The sequence below is a fragment of the Toxotes jaculatrix genome, chromosome 14 (assembly GCF_017976425.1).
Source record: "Toxotes jaculatrix isolate fToxJac2 chromosome 14, fToxJac2.pri, whole genome shotgun sequence".
In the NCBI taxonomy this organism is placed as follows: Eukaryota; Metazoa; Chordata; class Actinopteri; family Toxotidae; genus Toxotes; species Toxotes jaculatrix.
The window spans coordinates 19,378,221-19,397,757 of record NC_054407.1 but is presented as its reverse complement, the minus strand read 5'-3'; the positions used below and the strand labels follow the sequence as shown (position 1 = coordinate 19,397,757).

The 19,537-nt window shown below is 40.7% G+C and overlaps 1 protein-coding gene across 3 annotated transcripts in view; it reads left to right on the top strand.

Moving 5' to 3' along the window:
- The window catches only part of LOC121193612 (receptor-type tyrosine-protein phosphatase F), a 157,770-nt gene that overhangs the window by 70,564 nt on the left and 67,669 nt on the right, over window positions 1-19,537 (top strand). For all 3 annotated transcript variants that reach the window (XM_041056006.1, XM_041056008.1, XM_041056005.1), the window contains exon 5: window positions 16,145-16,333. In XM_041056006.1, the coding sequence (XP_040911940.1) occupies window positions 16,145-16,333 (189 nt within the window). The remainder of the gene's footprint in view (window positions 1-16,144; window positions 16,334-19,537) is intronic.

Below are 19,537 nucleotides of genomic sequence, written 5' to 3'. Positions count from 1 at the left end.
TGTTAACATTTTATGAGCATGAAAAATGTAAAATGCAGTGACTCAGATCAAGAAATGACTAAGGTGGTGTCAAAAGCATGTCACGACACTAATGGTGATGATAAAACTGACGAGGCTCTGTGGTGCAATGGATAGAGTGATTGTTTTCACAAATGGAAGCTGACAGGTTTTCTGCGTCACATTCTAACAGAACTGATTGAAGCATAATCCTTTAAGGTATGTGGTTTTAATTGGCCTCTATCTGCAACCAGGGGCTTTCAACATTGACAAGCTCTGGGAAAGGTCCATAGAGCCTTCATATTTTCCAAGTAAAAGCAAATCAGCAAGATTCTTAGTGAGGGGATTCAACATAAACATTTATTTTGAAATCACATCACAAAGAAAAAACACTGAACAAACACAAATGTTGCTTTTAGTTCCTTTCATAGCCCGAGAATCTGGATTCTCAAATCAAGAGCACAAGTGTTGAAAGCCAGAAATTTAAACTCCAGCCAAAGTGTTCATAGTCATTTGTAATAATCAAATATCCTATCAAGTCCCAGGAAAGTGTAAATCTTAACCCATATCTGCTTATTCTCACCCAGTGTACCGAAGCTTCTCTGGCAATAGTTTCAGCAAAAGTCCTCCAAAATAAAAAGCTAAAACGAGCATTAAAATGTCAAACTGATAGCTGCAGAGCTTCCTGTGACTCGAGAAGTTTCCTCAAATACAAGCAGAAACTAGGTGTACTCTGTGACTTTTCTGCTGTGCTGGAGTACATTCTCTTGTCCTTTGGGAGACAGCAGACCTGTCTCTAGAAAGGAGGAATGTAATCTAATGGTACCAGATCAAAAGCCCCATCATTACGGGAATCCTTCGCTGTCAGAGTGTGAATTAGAAAGGTTCTCCTTCAGACCAGTTACACGCCGTTTTTTGAAGTTCCCTGGCAACTCCTTTCTGAACATGTAATGTGGAGGAAAAAATTGAATTTTTCGGAAAGGTCAAGCAAGAAATATGCAAAAATTCTAAGATCCTAGAGGTGAAAAAAAAAAGTTCTTTGCTTGGTGAAAACATGTCAAACATCAAACTTTGGTGATACATCTACTTGTAATATAAATAGAGATCTGCCATGAGTCCACTATATGCCTCTCTAATCTTAAAATGGGGATGGAGACCATAATTTTATATCAGTGTTGAAAATACATCAGTTTTTCAACACAGTTTGAAAAAAATTTCAAGACGGAATTCAATACAGTGTCTCAGCTTTTCTGTGTTGACTGTATTTACAGTAGTGGTCCTGTGGCAGTAAACAAATTACAGCCCCACTGGTTAGAAAAGGCCTTTATTTGCTTGCCATGCGTTATGGTCCCTGGTGCAGAGGCAGAAAATGACTGCGACACAATGCCAGTAATAAATATCTCAGGAGCCAGGCAAGTGCGGACAACAAACCTGACTGGATAAACAGCATAGAAATCTCATTGCTCCTCCTCCCAGGCAAGATAAATACATACAGAAGCTATATCGGAATGATTTAATACCGAGCCCTGCTCCTCCGACAACTTAATCCTCTCCTTTCCTTTGCACTATTCAAATCATCCACAATGACCGAAATAAGGTCTGTTGTGTAACTGCTTTTCCCCCACCTTACTTTCTCACTCTCTCTCATTTTCTCTTTGAATGCTGGTAGGTTTCAGTAATGTTCAAGCTGCCGTTTTAATAGCTCTTCCCTCATGCTGTTGAAGAAGGTGAGTGGCCAGTTCATGCTGAGCATTAAATAGTGTTGGTTGTTGATGAAAAATGGTGCAGGGTGTGAAGGTTAGGGTTTAGTGTTGGTAGAACAGGTTTGGCTTAGGCAGGGCTGTTGTTTGTCAAAACATGCAAAAGGAATACAGAGGAACCAACCTGGACACACACACAGAACAATTCAGGGACATGCTTCCTCACACACACACACACACACACACACACACACACACACACACACACACACACTCACTCACTCACTCACGCACCAATCTACAGGTGTACCTCCACCCCACCCCCCCCGCCCCTACTGTATTTCTGAGCTCCATTGTGACGGTCTGTGTCACAGATTTAATTTCTCCCACCATCTGCTGGCTGGAGGCCCAGCATCGTAGATCATATCCAGGCTGACAGATACAAACTGCATCTGTCTTTGCATGCTTCTCTCAAGGACTCACACAATATGGCAGGGTGAAATCACTGTGCTGGCCACCCAATCTGCATCCCCACATCCTTACTTCCAAGGACTTGGGCATTATACGGAGGACAAACATCTTTTTAGGTTTGGTCAGGGTTACAGCATGTTCATTCCGCATCCCTTTTTGACAGAATGCACAGGAAATTAAGAAGAGACACAAACAGAATCCTGTTTTCCTGGAAGATCACCCTGAAAAACATCATGAAAGTGAGCCAGAAAATAGGTTTAACATAAACAGTATTCACAATAATAATAGATTTATAAAGATTAAAAAAAAAAGATTAATATAAATTCCCTTCTTTGTATTTTAACCAAACCGTTGGCATAGGACATTCTCTTCTCTCAGCCAATCATTTGTTCAGTGCACAATAATACAGAACAACGGTTAGTCTGGATTTTAAGGGATGTGCAAGTCAAAACCTATACAAGCATCTGCAGGCTATGGTGACCCAGAAACCAAGTCTTTGCATCCTTGCACAAACATTTTCACCGTTGGAGTTAGATGTTTTCTTGTGGCTTTAACCAGCAACAGCCAGCCTCCCTGCTAGAGTGTCCTTTAGCAAGACATTAAGCTTCGAGAGTCCCTGTCAGCATGTTTTGAGTTTGACCTTTTGCTCTAGTCTCTCTGTGCTCTAATTGATAACTAACATCAGTTACCAGCCACACTGACCCTGTTTGCTTGATCTGTCCCGTGAGATTTGACACTGGACTAAATTTTCCATATTATTTGTAAGACATCTGGATGGAGTCATTCCTCCTTTGAGGCAACATTTTATCATCTGTACTTGTCCATCAATTGCTCCATGCTTTTGGCAAGCTGTGTCTGTAAAGACGGCGATGTCTGGTATGTCTGCGCCGTCATTGCTGATCATGTCTATGCCCTCAGGGGATAGAGAGAGAGAGAGAGAGAGAGAGAGAGAGAGAGAGAGAGAGAGAGAGAGAGAGAGAGAAAGAGGGAGAGAGGTCAATGAATAAAAACGGCAAAAGAAAAGGAGAACAAAGAGAGTCCGATTGTATGTTCATTGTATGGGGATTATGGCAAAATGTATTTAGTCTTATTTTTTGTTTTTCTTAGCACAGGTGGTGAATTGGACCGGTTCTTTTAAAGTAACATTACAACTTTTTGCTGCTTCCCACCACCTTCTACATTCTTGAAAATTGTTGATTGCATGTAATTTGTATTAAAAGCTCAAACACATCTGCAAAACTTGCCCAATGACTCAACAGTGGATTTACATTTCTCTAATTTATCCCATAACTTTAGCTAGGATTTTTTGAAAAGATTTCAGCATCCTGATGTGTTAAGTAAAGGAACATATTTTTCCTGTATTAAGTGGGCTGGTGATTTTCAAAGAGTGCTTTAACTCATCAAAGCTTTCCACTTTCTTTTCTAAAGAACACATTTGCTCAGACTCCCAAGCACACAAAGCTGGAGCAAGAAAATGGCAAAATGAATGCAGATGAATTTCTTCCTTCATCTGATTCATTGACGATGCCGATACCAACCCCTGTTTTTTGGGGGGAAGGCGTCAACGCGATTCCTCTTGGTAGACTGAAAACTAATCATGACTAATTAAAGTTATCTTTGTTGTCTCTTGTGTGGAACCTCCTACCTCATAACACCTGTAGAGTAACAGCCTTGCAATGAATACTGCCTTTGTTCGGAGATCACAGTGGGGAAAGACAGGAGCGTTTCATAGTGTGTCATGTGGATGTATCCAAAATAGCACCACAAACAATACCCATTATAATTATCATGTCTTCTTTAGCATTATTAGTTTCCCACTGGTAGCACTTATTGCAGAGCTATTGTACTGGATTGCACAGTATTGCATTGGTGTTCCTGTTAATATGTCCACACTCTGTACTACATAGCTTGTACAGTAGAACATTGTTTTTTCTGGCTGCTGTCATACATTTATTTGGAGCAGAACTGTTGCCTGTCACGGTTTTAAACTCGAAGTTATGGCCTCTGTTGATTGTCAGAACATATTGAACTCCTCGTCTGGATGCTGTCTCTGGGTTTCAGGAGATATTGGAGATGTGACAAGCCATGCGCATCTGTTAATATCTGCGCATTGTCAGGAACAGAAAGGGATATCCGTGAATTGACATCTGCTATTAAGTATCTGCCACAAACAGCTGCAACAGGCTTTCATTATTCAATTACAGATTTTACTGAAGACTTGTTTGTGAGAGCATGTCCGATGTGATTATCAATAGCGTTTCACCATGCGTGCATTCAGACTTACACACTGCTTTCTCCCCTTGAGTGGTAAGTGAAGTAACAGATAATTTTTTCTTTTTGTCTTTTTCCTGGAATTGATTAAGTTTTTGTATTCCCTGCATTTACACACCCTGGCTCCGGATGATCTGAACTGAGAATGCTTTTATAGTTTTTATTGGAGTGTCATGTTTCTCTCTAAACCAGACAAGAGGCCATCAGGGAGAAAGAGTCACGCATCTGAATGTGAAGATCCAATAACCTTTTTCCAGAAATATAAGCAGTCTCAGTGAATATAAACAGGCATAGTGATGGAAACTGTCACTCACAAATGTGCTCCTGAATCAAATGGATATTTTTAAAGGGTCAAATGCAAGTCAATCGCTCACTTAACACCTGAACACTCTGAACCCTGCAGACAACTGAAGTGTAATTTTTCCATCAAATCAATTTGTTCAATGCTTCATTCTGTTCTTCTTACTTTATTTGTGTTTAGTGTTTTATGCTCAGCTAAGGTTCAACCTGTCCCCCAGTCTTGGTTCCCCTCTGTGTTTTTCACATTCAGCGGTTGCTAATAAAAGAAGTTCATTACATATAATTTCCGCTCCATGGCACAGGAAAACTACAACTGTATAAATTGTATATTTGAATTGCACTGCAATGACTATTAGAATCATAAAAGAAGAAGTTATACTTGAAAATGCACAGAACTCAGTACAAGAAATTACTTTTTTTCCCAAAGAAACCATATTAAATCTGATGTTGCTTTAGAGGCAGCACTTTTGACTTCAAGCTACATGTTGATTACAGACATTGTGTAGACGTTAAGAGTAAAATTACTTTTGATAGATATCTAACAATTCCTTTATATTAGTCGTGGTTTATAATTGCACACTGCATTGTATGGTTTCATAATGATGATTTCATGCAAATGCTTTGATGTTGGTAACAGCAAAAGCTGCCTGCGTCTGTCTCTGTTCATCTGAGTCATATGTAACCAAAGATTAGGCAGTACTCAAAAAAATAGAAATCCCTGTACAATGGTAGATAATATAATATAGCAATATAATAGAAAAGCTTTGCAAATTGACTTACCCTCTCTGTTAATTTTTAATGGTGTTACTAATCTTTTGCCCATCCTTATTTATTTAGTACAACACACCACCTCAAAAATGACCAGTGACCGTATTGCTAGACTTTACTTATTTCAGATTTAACTAGTATTATTTTGCATTCGCATCACATTGTCCAGAAGTTTCTATGTCTGTATAAGAATAATATAGAGTATAGATGTATAGATGACACACAGGCAAAAAAAAAAAAAAATCCTGACATGTTTCTTTCCTTTAATTTGTTAATAATGACGCCCTGGGCCAGTAACCCTGCAGGTAAAGAGCAGGGTCCACCTTATAGCTCTTCAGGCCAATGAGTCAAAGGCTCCCCAGGCCCTGACTGGCTATGGATGGATGGGCCCGCTGCATGTCAGGGGGGTTCTAATACCTACACTCAATGAACTGGCTAATGGGAGTCCTTTCACCCTGACCCCTTTTCCTCACACATTTACACACCAAGCCCTCTTGGCTTACCCACTGGGCCATAGACGGTAGGGGAGAACGGCTTGACTCACTATCAGCTTTATAGCTTGGCCTTAAGCTTGACATTTTTCTCATGTTTAAGAGGCATAGTCCCATTTTGTCTAAGCTGCTAAGCAGTGTTTTTCAAGGTTGTAGATGATCGGTCTGCTTACACCTGTCAAAGGCACTGTTGATTTTGCATGCATTACATCTGCTGCATCAATATTTTTAACCTGTTTTGCAGGGGAACATTGACTGAGCATGCCTGCTCAGGTCTGCCCTGCTTAACACTCACAGTGTCAGAGCATGTTTGGTATTTAGGAGCACTTGTTCTTTTATTATTTGCAAGGTAAACCGGTACTCATCTCACTGAAACCACAGAATTGTACGAACTACCAAACAATTTTTAGTCAAAGGTCACGTTTTTCTCATCTCTTTGCTTCTTTTGACCAGCATTAACAAAATTATTGCATCTTGCCTTTTTTGGGGTTGAGTGTTTAGCAGGTCGTGCCACCGTGCGATAATTTTGCACAGCCGTCACTTCTGCAAACCCCTGCATAATCAAAGTTGAGGCTGTCGACATTGACTCACAGACTCTGTGTATTATTCATTATCTCTGACTGAGAGAATAAGTAAAGGCTGTCACAGGAGCCCCGTCAGTGAGGATTTAATTAACAGAACCTGCCACATTCCACTACATCCACTGCCTTTCTCAGAACTCATAAAAGCCATCCCTATCTGCCGTAATTACACTAAACATGTCACAATAAAGCTCTGCCAATGATTAATTTGAGCTGTGGAGAGGATCAATTAATTCATTTATTTGCAAACCGCCACTCTGTTTCCTTTTGTAGACCCATTTCATTAATCGTCACGCTTCCTGATTTTTGGTCCTGTCCTTGTTCTCTTTTCCAAGACACCTGGAGGAATAACCTGTCTTATTAGCCACATCGCATTACCACAGAAATTTACCATGAGCCCTGAGGTTTTTCCATCTTAGAGGCAGTTACATTAAAATGAGTAGTAAACCACAAACCGTGTACTCCGTAATACCATAATCTCAAGGGTCTTCAATCAAATTCCTGTTAGTAGGACCACAAGGCAAGGAGCAGAGCTGTAATCTCAAAATGAAACCCTACAGCTGTGCTACTCATATAGCGTAGTTAATGGAGGATGTGATTCTGTGCAGCAGTGCTTGTCCCACAAGGTGACTCGGTCAGCATAACCATGTGAATTCAGAAGACCACCCTTGGGTTGCAGTAATGGGTCGGAGGCCACGGTTATGTACTAACTGGTGCGCCGCAGCATAAATAACAGGCGCGGGGGCATCTGGCAGGGCTGTAGATCATACTGACGACAGTGGAAGTATGATATCAGATAGGAGAAAGAGGGAGAAGTAGAGATAAATAGGAAAGTGGAGAGAGGGAGATGATAAAAAGAGAGGGAAGGAAGGAAGGAAAGGATGGAATTGGGGAGGGGGGGGGTAAGATGACTGTTATTGATTATCTGCCTGAAGGCGAGGAAGTAAGGCCAAATGTTCTGCTCAGCCAGACAAAAAAGTGTATTATTTCAAAGGTCATGGCATGCATTACAGTCTTTTACTCCAAGTATACTTGGATAAACAGCAGAATAACAGCGCACCGATACGACCACTTGTGTGTAGGACTCAGTGTATTAACAGCCACATTAGCTGTGTTTTTGTTATGACTGTGCTTTTGTGATGGTCCGTTGCATGCAGGTGTGTCTGTGCGTGCAGTTCATATGTCCTGAGGACTGTTTGTTTGATGCACGACTATCTCCATAGCAACTGCCATAGCACCTGGTCTAGGAGATAGCGTGCCAGAGACAACAGGCTTGACAAGATGTGCAGACGTATTTCAATGCACTTTTCAAAACGCATTGTACATTTGCATTCATTTCCCTGCTGCCTAATCCAAACTGTCGTAAACAGACTTATCTGCCTGATAAAAAGCTGTTGTGTAATCATCAACTACGTCACGGTTCACACCGACTCAGGTCTGTGTTAAGGCTTCCTTTTTTTTTTTTGGAGGTGGGGGGGATTTTGCATCTTGTTGTCTTTGTTTTTCATTCTCCCCATCCTTTTCCATAGAGATTTTCACCATTTTCATGTCATTACAACAATATTACATCAATGGCCTTCTTGCCGGGTCTTTGATGTTGGGCTGTGCCGTGTCATCCCTGCTGAGGAGACCTCTGCAGTGGGAGTTCTGCCAACTAGTATTTCTCTGAAGAGCAGGAGGGTCCTGCTCACATGCCCTTCATGGCAGAACATGTGAGAAAACTCCTTGCCCTCCGATGTTTTGCAAGTCAAAAGCGCCGAGGCACTTACATGAATACCAGCCAGGTCTGTCTGCCTTTCTGTGGGGCCCATTAGTTGCTGCCTGAATGTCACAGGATTTCAGATAGAAACACCTGCAAGTACTACCATACTTATCAAACAAACACATACGCCTACTGAACCACAGGAAATGTTAATAAGCAACAGTTATAACAGCATGCTGTTACTGTAAATGGGAACACTGTTACATCCAGGTTTATTTCTGGATAACCATTACCGCTCTCCAACAGACTGTAACAAAAGCACTACCTTTGCGCTTCTCATAAATTCTTTGCCGTGAAACATTTTCCAAGTGAACTTGCTGAATGTTTTACACACCATCAGCAATCCAACTATTCATAGAGCCCTTTCAGTTGAACTCATGTTAGCTTTGGCTTTCTGTTTGCACCTCCTGCTGCCGCCGACACTTCTCACACACTTCCGTGTCTCAGGCAGATGCAAATGTCTGGCTCGACGATGTTCTTGGCTGGAAACTGCCACAGGCCATGTGCTTTGTTTCTGCAGACAGCTCGTCTGCTTTTCAGTGCCAGATTGACTCAAGACCAGTTGAGACATAGACAACGCGTATTGCTCTATATTTAGTTTCTCTCACAGGTTGGATGAGCAGAAAGGTGAATAATTAAAAGGAGTTATCAGTTAAGCATAGGAAACGCTGTAAAGACTGTAATCTTTGTAGTTCTCACGCCTAACAAATTTAACAAAAAAAGATTCCTCCTTCAAACATGTAGCCATCAGTTAAGAGCTAAATGCTAGACATCCTCACATAGAGGCAAAAAAAAAAAAAAGGCCTACATATTCTCCAGAACTGCATAAACCTTTTCTTTTTACCTATAAAGACAGTGCACTGATGTATGTTTAAAAGGGTAGATTTTAGAGCAGTAATATTTCATGAGGCAAGTGGCTGTGTTGCTGCCACTGTGGTCCTTTGGTTCGCAGTATCAAAGGAGACATCACCTTTAATTGTTGTCATCCATCACTTGGCAACAGGCACACGTGGAGATCATAAGGCCTTTTATTTCTTGCTTGCAATGCGATCTGCTCAGATGTATAAGCTAAATAACTTAAGAGAGGCCCACTGAATCACCTTAATTTTTTATGGCAAACGGTGATCCTGAATTAGATTAACTATTGATACAGAATGAAGCAAGTTGCTGTGGGCATTTTACAAGCGTACACACAGCTGATGTTGTAAGAATGCTTTCTCATGAATATTCCTAGACATATGGTTCCCCTGTATGTTTTATGACTCTGTGTTCTCTCCGAGGAGGACCTTTCTCTGGTGAAAGCCTCACTTGAAGCATTCGTGGAGGAACATGTCACTCAACACTTTGTGCACTTGGGACTATAAGAAGGAAGGAGATACCAGCGCACACTGAAATGGAAATGAGGAGAGCATTTTTTATGCGGAAGTGTTGTGTCTTGTGGCACTATGTCAGGGCTCCCCTCTTATGAAGGGGATGGGGTGTCTGGAGTGTTTTCCCCCATTGAGATGAGTATGTTTGGGTTGAGGGAAAAACGCTGGATGATGTTAGTGTGGGATTGAGCTCCAGCAGCCTCCCAGTGGGACAGAAGGACAGGGACGGGTCTCTTTCAGCAGGGCTCTGATTAGACCCATCGCCCTAGCTGCCACGCTCCACTCACACTGGTAATTGGAGCTGGCAGGAGGTTGGCATGCACCCCTCCCCAGCCCCCTCCTCTTCTCCTCCCTTCCTCTCTCCTTTTTTTTTAACTTTTTTCCTCTCTCTTCTCTCATCTAAATCTTACCTCACCTGCCTGTGGCTGTTAGAGCAGAGGCACACCTCCTTGACACAATAGTTTATGATTACTGTATCATGTTTTGCTTAATTTCACTAATTACCATATTACTAGTGCCTCTTCTCTTTACAAATGATGTTGCCGGTGTTTTCCCATGCCTTTTGTGTATAGGTAAGGCCCCCACAGCTATCCTAATTGAGTAGTACAATCATAAAACCACATTAAGCCTTCCCCTTCTGCCCTCTCCCTTCTACCGTACTGCTGTAACCTCCGTAAACAAGTTCATCTGCTCATATTACAGTATGACTCTGTGCGTGATAAACGGCTGTTGAGAGAACAATGGTCCTATTTACTTTTCAAATCATGGAGGAACCAGTTCATGCGTACCTGTCTTTACCTCTGACGCGTTTCTAGCACTGCCTCTGACCTTACTCGGTTGCAAGTCCAGGGCGTTTCTGCTGCTTTTTGTTGTAACAAGTATATCACAGGAGCACTTTACAAACAAAACAAAGTTAAATACAGATTGGACCTCTCAGTATGAGACATGTACTATGCTACATTAGATCAGTAGCGGTAAAATGGTTTGTGTGTAGCATGCATAATTTCAGATTGTTTAGTCCGCATACATGCAAAATAAATCACCAGTTTGATAGTTAGATTGAGAAGAAGAACACAATAATCTCCTTACATGTCACACATGACACTGGTTTATTTTATTTGTTTTTTTCCCTTGTAGGACTGTTCATCTTAGTAATGGAGCGCCTATGTGACATTATCGCAGGATTTTCGCCTTATTCGTTTTTTCCTGCCCAGACTAGACAGAGGAGTGGACTTTTTTTTTTTTTTTTGATGAATTACACTCCAGCACAAGAGGGCCTTTTTATTAAAAATGCCCTCTATCTTGACAAACATCAACCTGCATTGCCTGCACTATTTCATTTGATTCTCACCAAATTTCCACATCCTTTTTCTTTTCCCTTCAAATTAAAGAGGACTGAACAAAGGCATGTCTTTGTCTTCCTTGGATGACAAGTTGGCAGACAAGGCCAGCCGCAGGAGTTGGAGTAGCAGGAATAGACAGACAGGGCTCAAATCTTACACAATAGCGCGGCGAGATCTTTGATAAGTGCATAGAAAGAACTTTAAATTATTCTTTTTTTTCCCAAAAGCCAAGGACAACTTTAGATGTTAGATGAGGGACGAATGGTTTTTCAACCATGAGAGAAATTTCACCTTTTTATGCTTAGCATTATCTTAACAATCTTACCAAATTATAATCATTATTAAATAATGATTATAATTAAAACATTTTAAATAATTATAATTATCTCTATTCTTCCTGGTTACGCTACCCTGAGGGTAACCAGTGACCTTGCATATTTCCTACTCCTCTAACTGTCCAAACTGTGAAAATAACTGAAGACAAACACTCTATGTCTCCTATATATGTATAACATTTACTGTACATGCAGCCTGGCCAGCCTTCTATTCAGCAATTTCCCGTGTTAGAACTGACACACCAAATGAAGCCACGGTGCACTTCCCACTAATCAGATGTAGTGTGAAAGAAATGTCTGCCAGTTGTAATAACAGTTACACCTGGAATGCAAACATTAAGCAGAAGTAAGGGATAGATTCATGTAAAAGCTGTGCAGCAGCTGTTTGCCTTTTAAATTATTCCCTGTTTGTGCTTCCTGATATGACAGAGCCGCTGACTCGTGTAATAACTCCTTTGGGTTCTTTCACCCTGTTTTACCAATGGCTTGCATTTTTCACAGCCCAGGAACATTTGCCAATAATCTAAATCATAAATATTCCATAGGCACCAACACAAGAGGGTTTGGTGGGAAATATGCTTTGCTGATATTTCAGTTTCTTCAGTGAAAGGCATAGTTCCACAAAACACTACTGCATAAATAGCATTTCCCCCCCAGTAAAGCAATGCACTCTTTTCCGTGGCTAACTGTTTGTTACAAAGCTTAAAGTTGCTGCAGGCATATTGTGGAGGAAACAGATCAAATCTTCAGAAATTCACCTTAAAATATAGTATGACAGACTTCTCAGTCCTCGTCTGTACAATCCCTGAGATAACGGGCTAGGTGTGGATGACAGGACAGTGTCATGCCTCATTCAATCGATTGGTTTCCACCATATAGTTACTATATGCTAGGCCTAGGGGGGAAACTGTAGCATTTTCTCTCTGAGAGATGGAGTGATTTTGAAGCCCCAATCATGTGTTACATGTTCAAACAGCATACATGACATGATGCAAGAACACTGGGAATCAGCAGCGAGACAGACTCAAATGTACAGAATTTTTTCACATCCACTCTTGAAAGAAGATCAGACTCAAGGCTCCAGCGCTTCGAATGTATAGAAATGCTAATCTGTGTTCATCAATGGATTCATTTTTAATCAGAGGATTTACATCTGCGTACGCGTCTTTCTTCAAAAATTTATTTTTTGTCCTTGTTAATCAGTTTCATCATTTGACTGACATGGACTGACACATGTGCAAAGATAAGGCTGTTAATCATTCTAATTTTGTATCAAGATTACTCCTGGGCAATAAAACTGACAATTGTACTGTTCATTGATTAAGTATGCTGTATGAATACAAAAAAAATCTATGAAAGGCATTTTTTAGCATCTTTACTTTTGCCAAAATCCAGATAATAACTCAGTATAGCATGGTGTTGCTGCATCACTGCACACACAAGCATAGCACCTAATTTAGCTCTGCAGCAAGGTCCCCAAACACAACCTACTGTCTCTGAACACAACCACGTGAACCCACACACACTATGCCTCCCACCCCTGTGAGTGCATACATGAGAAAATTGGGTTCATGTCAACAGCCACAAAGGGACCTCCTGTCAGATGATCTGTGGCCGTTATGAACATATTCTAAGTGAATTATAAATAGGTGAGACTGGAGTTCAGCTCCCTCAAGGTTTAGTGTAATCAGATTCAGAAAAAAAACTTCATTGGACAACACGCAGTTAGGGAAGAGGTGGTAAAAAAGCAATAAGTACTATAAAATAGCGATAATAGTAAATACATAGGAAGTGAATAGAAAATTACAAAAACATACCAGCCCTGCGGCGAACAGTTCAGTGTCTGGGCTGCAGAAACGTTACATCCTGTCTGCCCGAACTGTGTGAAAGCGGTCGACGGGATTGTTGTGATGCGATTCCCGAGTAACTTCCTGTAGCCATGTCTCTGTTAAACACATATCACTACACTCACAGAACGTTCCTTACTAAGGCTGCTAGCTTGTCCATCTTGTTGTCCAGTGAGCTCACGTTAAACATGATTAAAGAAGGGACATTTGTTCAATTCACTCTAAAGTGGCAATTGAGAAGTTTTTTTTTTTTGTCTTAAATGTTGACTGCACACTGTAATGACTATAGAATGGCACCATCTGCGTTTAGATTGGTTCCCCATGAGCCTTGCTTTCACTAGACAATTTTGTCTGCCACTGGGTTCAGAGTTGTCTGTTGCCACTTTAAAAGGATAATAGCCTGGGAATCTATTATTTTGCTCATCTTTGGCCTCCAAACTTTCCATTTTTAAAACCTGTCTTCTAAATAAGCCCTCATTTAGAAAATTACTGCAGGTTCAACATTATGTAGGGCGTGTAATCACCGGGCATTTTTCTCCCCATCTCTGTCTCTATCTCTGCCTTTTCCCTTTTCTTTCCCTGTGAAGGTTAGAGCAAGCAAACCACAGAGGAACACAGGGTGCTACTGTTACTGTTATTCATACAATGACAAATTGTACAGCATTATTTCATTGTGCTGTAGTTGTCTCTTTTGTAGAGGTATCCTGATTTCGGTTGGGATGTCTGAAAAACGAATCCTAATCATTAGACAGGAAGTAAGCCTCCACACAAAGATAAGAAGCCATCCAGAGATCTGTCAGCTACATTTGAATATGAGACGATCCGGGCTGCAGGCCAAACACAAGGGTGAGAGGAGGAACAACTGCTCTGCTGGAGATCAGAGCAAAAACAACACCGATACTTGTATTCATGCCCCAGCCATATATGTTTACATATGGATTTTTTGACTCAGACAAGCAGAGTGATCCCTCAGACTCTGTCTTGAGTTACACAGCCTCATTGCTGATGGAATCTTACAGCCAATCAGAGTGAAATCAAAACATAGGTCCATGATATAGATGTCCGCTTAAGGAAGTAGATAATATAACAGGTGGAGCAAATGTGGTCAGTCATGAATGAGTTAGTAGTAGAGTATCATTAGTATCATTTGGTGTTTTTTGTTTTTTAATAAAAAAAAACATTTGGTGAAAGTTTCTTTCTTATTGTTCTCATCCCCTATCTTGACATAGATTCCCTTGAATATGTTTTAATTTTTAAGTAATTGCCAGTTAATTTTTAGTGCACCATTCTGTTACTTCCATTCAGTTTTAATTTTGTGACGTTGTAATCCCATTCTAGACAAAATTTTCTCAGCTTTCCTAAAGAACAGTCTCCATCTTGTGTTAATGTTGTTCATGCTTGCAGACAAAACTATCCTTTTCTCATTGTTAAGCTGCAGTTAGATATTTTCTAGATACCGAACCAAAGGCAGGAGTTACAATCATTAGTGCTTTCATTAGCACACCAAGGACACATCCACATATGAGGCAAAAGATAAAAGAGATTGCATGTTTGAGAGCAAGCTGATAATTAGACCTTGCAAGGACCATCGTGTTTCCTCTTTATTAAGGTTGTTCAGAGGTTAAATTAGGATTTATTATGAGGCTGAGGTCGGGGGCTCTGATTTTGGTTTTGCGGCACAGTTAGGCCATGTCATTGACAGATTTTCTGACAAATGCACCTTTATATTTCACTTAAGAGACTAAATGTGGACTGCAAAACCATTATAAGGTACATAAATAATTCATGTCATTTACTTTAAACATGATAATTAATGATGTGTTATGTCCTCAAAATTCAGCACACTGAGATATTGCTTTGTTGAATCTATCAGAGAGAGGGAAGAATAAAACAGTTGCCTAAGTGTCTGCAGTTTGCTCACCTTTGTTGAAAACATCTGACCGATGGTAAACAATGACACAACTTGTCATTACAGTGTGAGACAGGTGTTGAATGGTGACAGCTAAGTAGCTGTTCACATTCGTGACTAGACTGCAGGTTTTCCACAATAGAAACACATATTGTAAGTGTTTAGTGTCACTGGTAGATACTGTATGCTCGCATGATAGGTAGATAGATAAATAGATAAATAGATAGATAGATACTTTATTAATCCCCAAGGGAAGTTCACAGTTCCAGCAGTGTCCACAACTTGAGATGTACCTGTACCTCATCCTGAAAGGACTTTTGAAATCCCATATGCCAAGACTGAGCCTGAGATAGTCTAGGACTATCTATTGTCTATATTTTGTTAATCTTATCATATGATATCAGTATATATTGACGAGAACAACAACCTTTCACCTTAGTGTCCCAAATTCCGCTTTAAGGATTATACTTTATGTGTTGTCATGGGTATGCCGTAATACTGATTATGATGAGTCGGATTATTCAAATAGGTTTGTTTAGCTTGCTAAGCCTAAGGCTGTTCATTTATGCATGGGTGCCCAAAGGAAGATTGCAGCTATCCTTCCTCTGTTGAAACTTGAGACTCCCCGTGCTGAGTAATAAGCCTGCTATGATAATCAATCAGAGACAAGATGTTTTTAAACCAAATTTGAAATCCAAATCAGCATCAGATCTACTATTCCCCTGTAGTATCTTGTGCTTTTACACTAACATTTTTTTTGTGTGTGTGTGTGCTTTGTGATTACTGTTTGGCCTGTAGCATCTGAAATGTATTTGCTCTTTTTCATCCTCTTCTCTGTCCTTGCCAGCTCAACAGCTTTGGTGCACTCAACACCTCTCACAGCAATTGAGTGCCTATCCTGTCAGAATCTTTTTGTAAATACATTGTTCCTCTTCTTATTTATTTTTTCTCACTCTGTGTCTGTGGGCAATCTAAAAATCTACCTTTGCAAACTTTCAGAGAACCAGATCCCCCATGGCTTCCCCACCATCGATATGGGTCCCCAACTGAAGGTGGTCGAAAGGACCAGAACTGCCACCATGCTGTGTGCTGCCAGCGGAAACCCAGACCCAGAGATCTCCTGGTTCAAGGACATGCTTCCTGTGGACATCAGCAGCAGCAACGGGCGCATCAAGCAGCTTCGCTCAGGTACAGTTTGATTTGATCTGATTGAATTTCTCTAAGATGTTATTCTGCATGACATATGGACCATGTAAATTATAGCAGAGGCAAGCTGTAGGGTAAAAGATGACATTAAATGCCAACAGACATGAGTCATGTTAGACATGAGGATGATGCGAAAACACAAAAGGCCTTTGTTGTCATTTATGACTTCTTGTATTCTCTTTCATCACAAAGGACATGAAAGTTTCATTCAGCTTGTCATTGTCACCTTGATTAGTTGGTTTGGTTCCTACAGGACTTTATTCCTCACAACAGCTGCAGAAAGACAGAAGTTGGAATGAAGTTGTGCCTGCGTTCCTACGATCTTTGCCAGTGATACATGAGCTTGTAACCTTCCAAAGTACAGAAAGTGAATTTTTCACCATATTAAATTATCCTTAATCCCCTTTTAAACATGCAGCTGGGTCACAATGATTCCAGCCGATGATGCATTAGCTCGGATTCAACCTTGGAAAAAAAAAAAAAAAAAAAATCAATGGGGCTCTCTTTGTTCACAGTAGCAGCCTACTTGATAAATAAACAGCTCTTGCCTGACCTGGATCAGATGGAAAAGGTGCAAGGAGGAAAGATTAGTGGCTTTTGACCAGGTTCAGTCTTGTCGCTCCTTACTAAATCTACCTCACTTAGAGAATGTCAGGCCAGGCTGCAGGTCTGAGGCCCCAAAGATTAAAGATGAGAGCCACTCCAGAAAAAGCCTGCCACTAAAGCTGCCCAGTGGAAGCCGAATACAGGTCACTGGAGCATGTTCACTTGGACTGTCCACGTTCTTGCAGTGTTAAATTGTGACTCCACTACAAGCACAACCCAAACTAGATACAGATTCATCACAAATTAGATACTAACACGAGTACTTAATTATTTGATAATGTTTTTATAGCAAGGATAAAACTGTGCATTAAACTGTGATTTTTTTTTTTCTCTTTTACTCCTAGCAACAAACTTTTAATTAGTTTTCTTTCTTGCATATAGTGAGAGTGCCTGAAAATGTGCTGATATGTATTGCCCTCAAACTAACAATTCTTTTTATCCACCATCCTTCTCTTGACATCTGCTGCCATATCAGGATTTACATTACTGCATGTGACCTGAAATTAGGCCAATTTTGTGATGGCAGGAAAAAAGCGCATTAATTTGCTGTCACAGTTAAACAGAAAAGCCAGACCTAGTTCCTCTTATTGGATCACACACTTGCTGGATTTTTAGTGAGCACACAAACACATTTGGTCTGTCTTTTAACACCATCCAGATCATTCACTCGGTAGAGATACTAACTTCTTTTCTATTTAATACCTCTGACCTGAATACTTTTTACTGTGCATCACGCTATTTACTGTGTATGACTTCCATTCATTTCTCTTCGCCATTTCACTAACTGCTATCTGCATAAATGCAGTCTGTACAAAGAGTGGGGGTCATCTTAAATTAGAAAGCTTCATAATTTAAAAAAAAAACAAAAAAAACAAACTTTAAATTCCATACTATTCTAATACTGCTGTGAAGTAAGGACGGATGTGGCTGTAGCTGTTGTCTGCAAACACAAAAGTAGCAGTATTATATTTCAAAATATTTCACCCACAGAAGGCTGTGTTGTTTTTGGTCATTTACAGAGAGCATGTATAGTGCAGAATTTGTACTTGCTTCATAGCATTGATTAAGCCACTGAAATTTGTCACATTGCATTTAAGTAGTTTCTACACTGTATCCGTACTTTTTTTTTTTTTTTTTTTTTTTTTTTTTAAATCTGTGGCCTGTCAGAAGCCATGTTTTTCTCTCCCACTGTTGTAAGTGGATTACTAACTAATCTCTCAACCCTGTTTGCATCGAAATTACTCCCACCTAGGTGGTACACCAATTAGAGGTAAGGATGATGAATAAAGTGTGTTGGAAAATATCACGTCCACACCCTTCCCTCACATCCACATCAGATCCCTGCATTCTCCCCAGCGCCACATCACCAGGCTCATTCACGCTGTTAACGCCAACTCACCCTCTTCCACTTCCCTCTTTGTCTCTCCCCAATATGTTCTGTCTGATCATGTTCTGTCTGCTGTCTGCTCCTTAACAAACAAATGATCACCAACCCCCGATGTCAGGAAAATGAAAACGCAAAAGCAAGTCCAAGGTGTTATCTTGTAAATGAGCTTTTTCAAGGCTCCTCCTATACTGGTAGAAATCGGGCTTATGAGCAAACATACGCACGCGGGCGCGCACACACACACACACATTCTCATGGAAACAAACATCTTTCAGCTACAGCCTCTCCTCTGGCTTTTCAGCAAAAAGGGGCAAGGAGTTGCATTTTAAACTAAAGGCCACCATCGCCACAAGAGGATCTACCTGCCTCCTCTGTGCAGCCTCAATGTAAATCAAAATGGCTGCATTTGCATACAGCCTATGCAGCATTGCCCCCCAGCATGGGAACAAGATGCCTGGTCGTGAAAGGAGTCTTCAACCCCTTTTTATGGAAATCATATGCTTTTCCCCTGAGTAAAAGCATGATTTCCGTTCAACAACAGTGAGGTACATAGTGGACGTCTGGGGCAAGCTGAATATATTTGGAACCACCAGCTGTCTGTCTAAATGTTTGTGCGTCCATGGTGCCTAATATAGCCCATATTCAATTAGCCGTTTAACTCTTTAGGAGTTAAGGTAGCCTCACGTGTCCCTTCTGCTCTGTAAAGCAGTGAAATGACCTTGTAGAAGATCCACCAGTGTTTGAGTAGTTGGAAGTAATTGAAGGAGTTCGAGTGTTGCAGCTCTGACAACTGTCATACCAGTAACCTTCTACATTCCTGTAGTACTCACACTGTTTTCTCCCATGGGAGAGCGGGCAGATTGACAGATTGGTGACACAGACATTAGTATGCAGGTGCATGTCAGTGCTGAATCAGACAGCGATGAGCTCAGCAAGCAGAGCAAACACCTTGGAGGGATGTGTTGTCATGAGATCTGAGGTTGTATTATCACATGTCACTGCCCCGCCCCGTTCCTCACTCCTCTTTTTTGGTCTCGTCTTGATTCGAGTCCCCTATGGTTGGTGGTGAACCTGTTTGTTGCATTCATCTCATACTGCATGATGTGGAAAAAAAAAATGTATCCTGACATCATCTTATGCTGAGTATTTTTGTCATTTTCAAACTGCATGGTGGCTGGCTGCCTTTCGTGCTA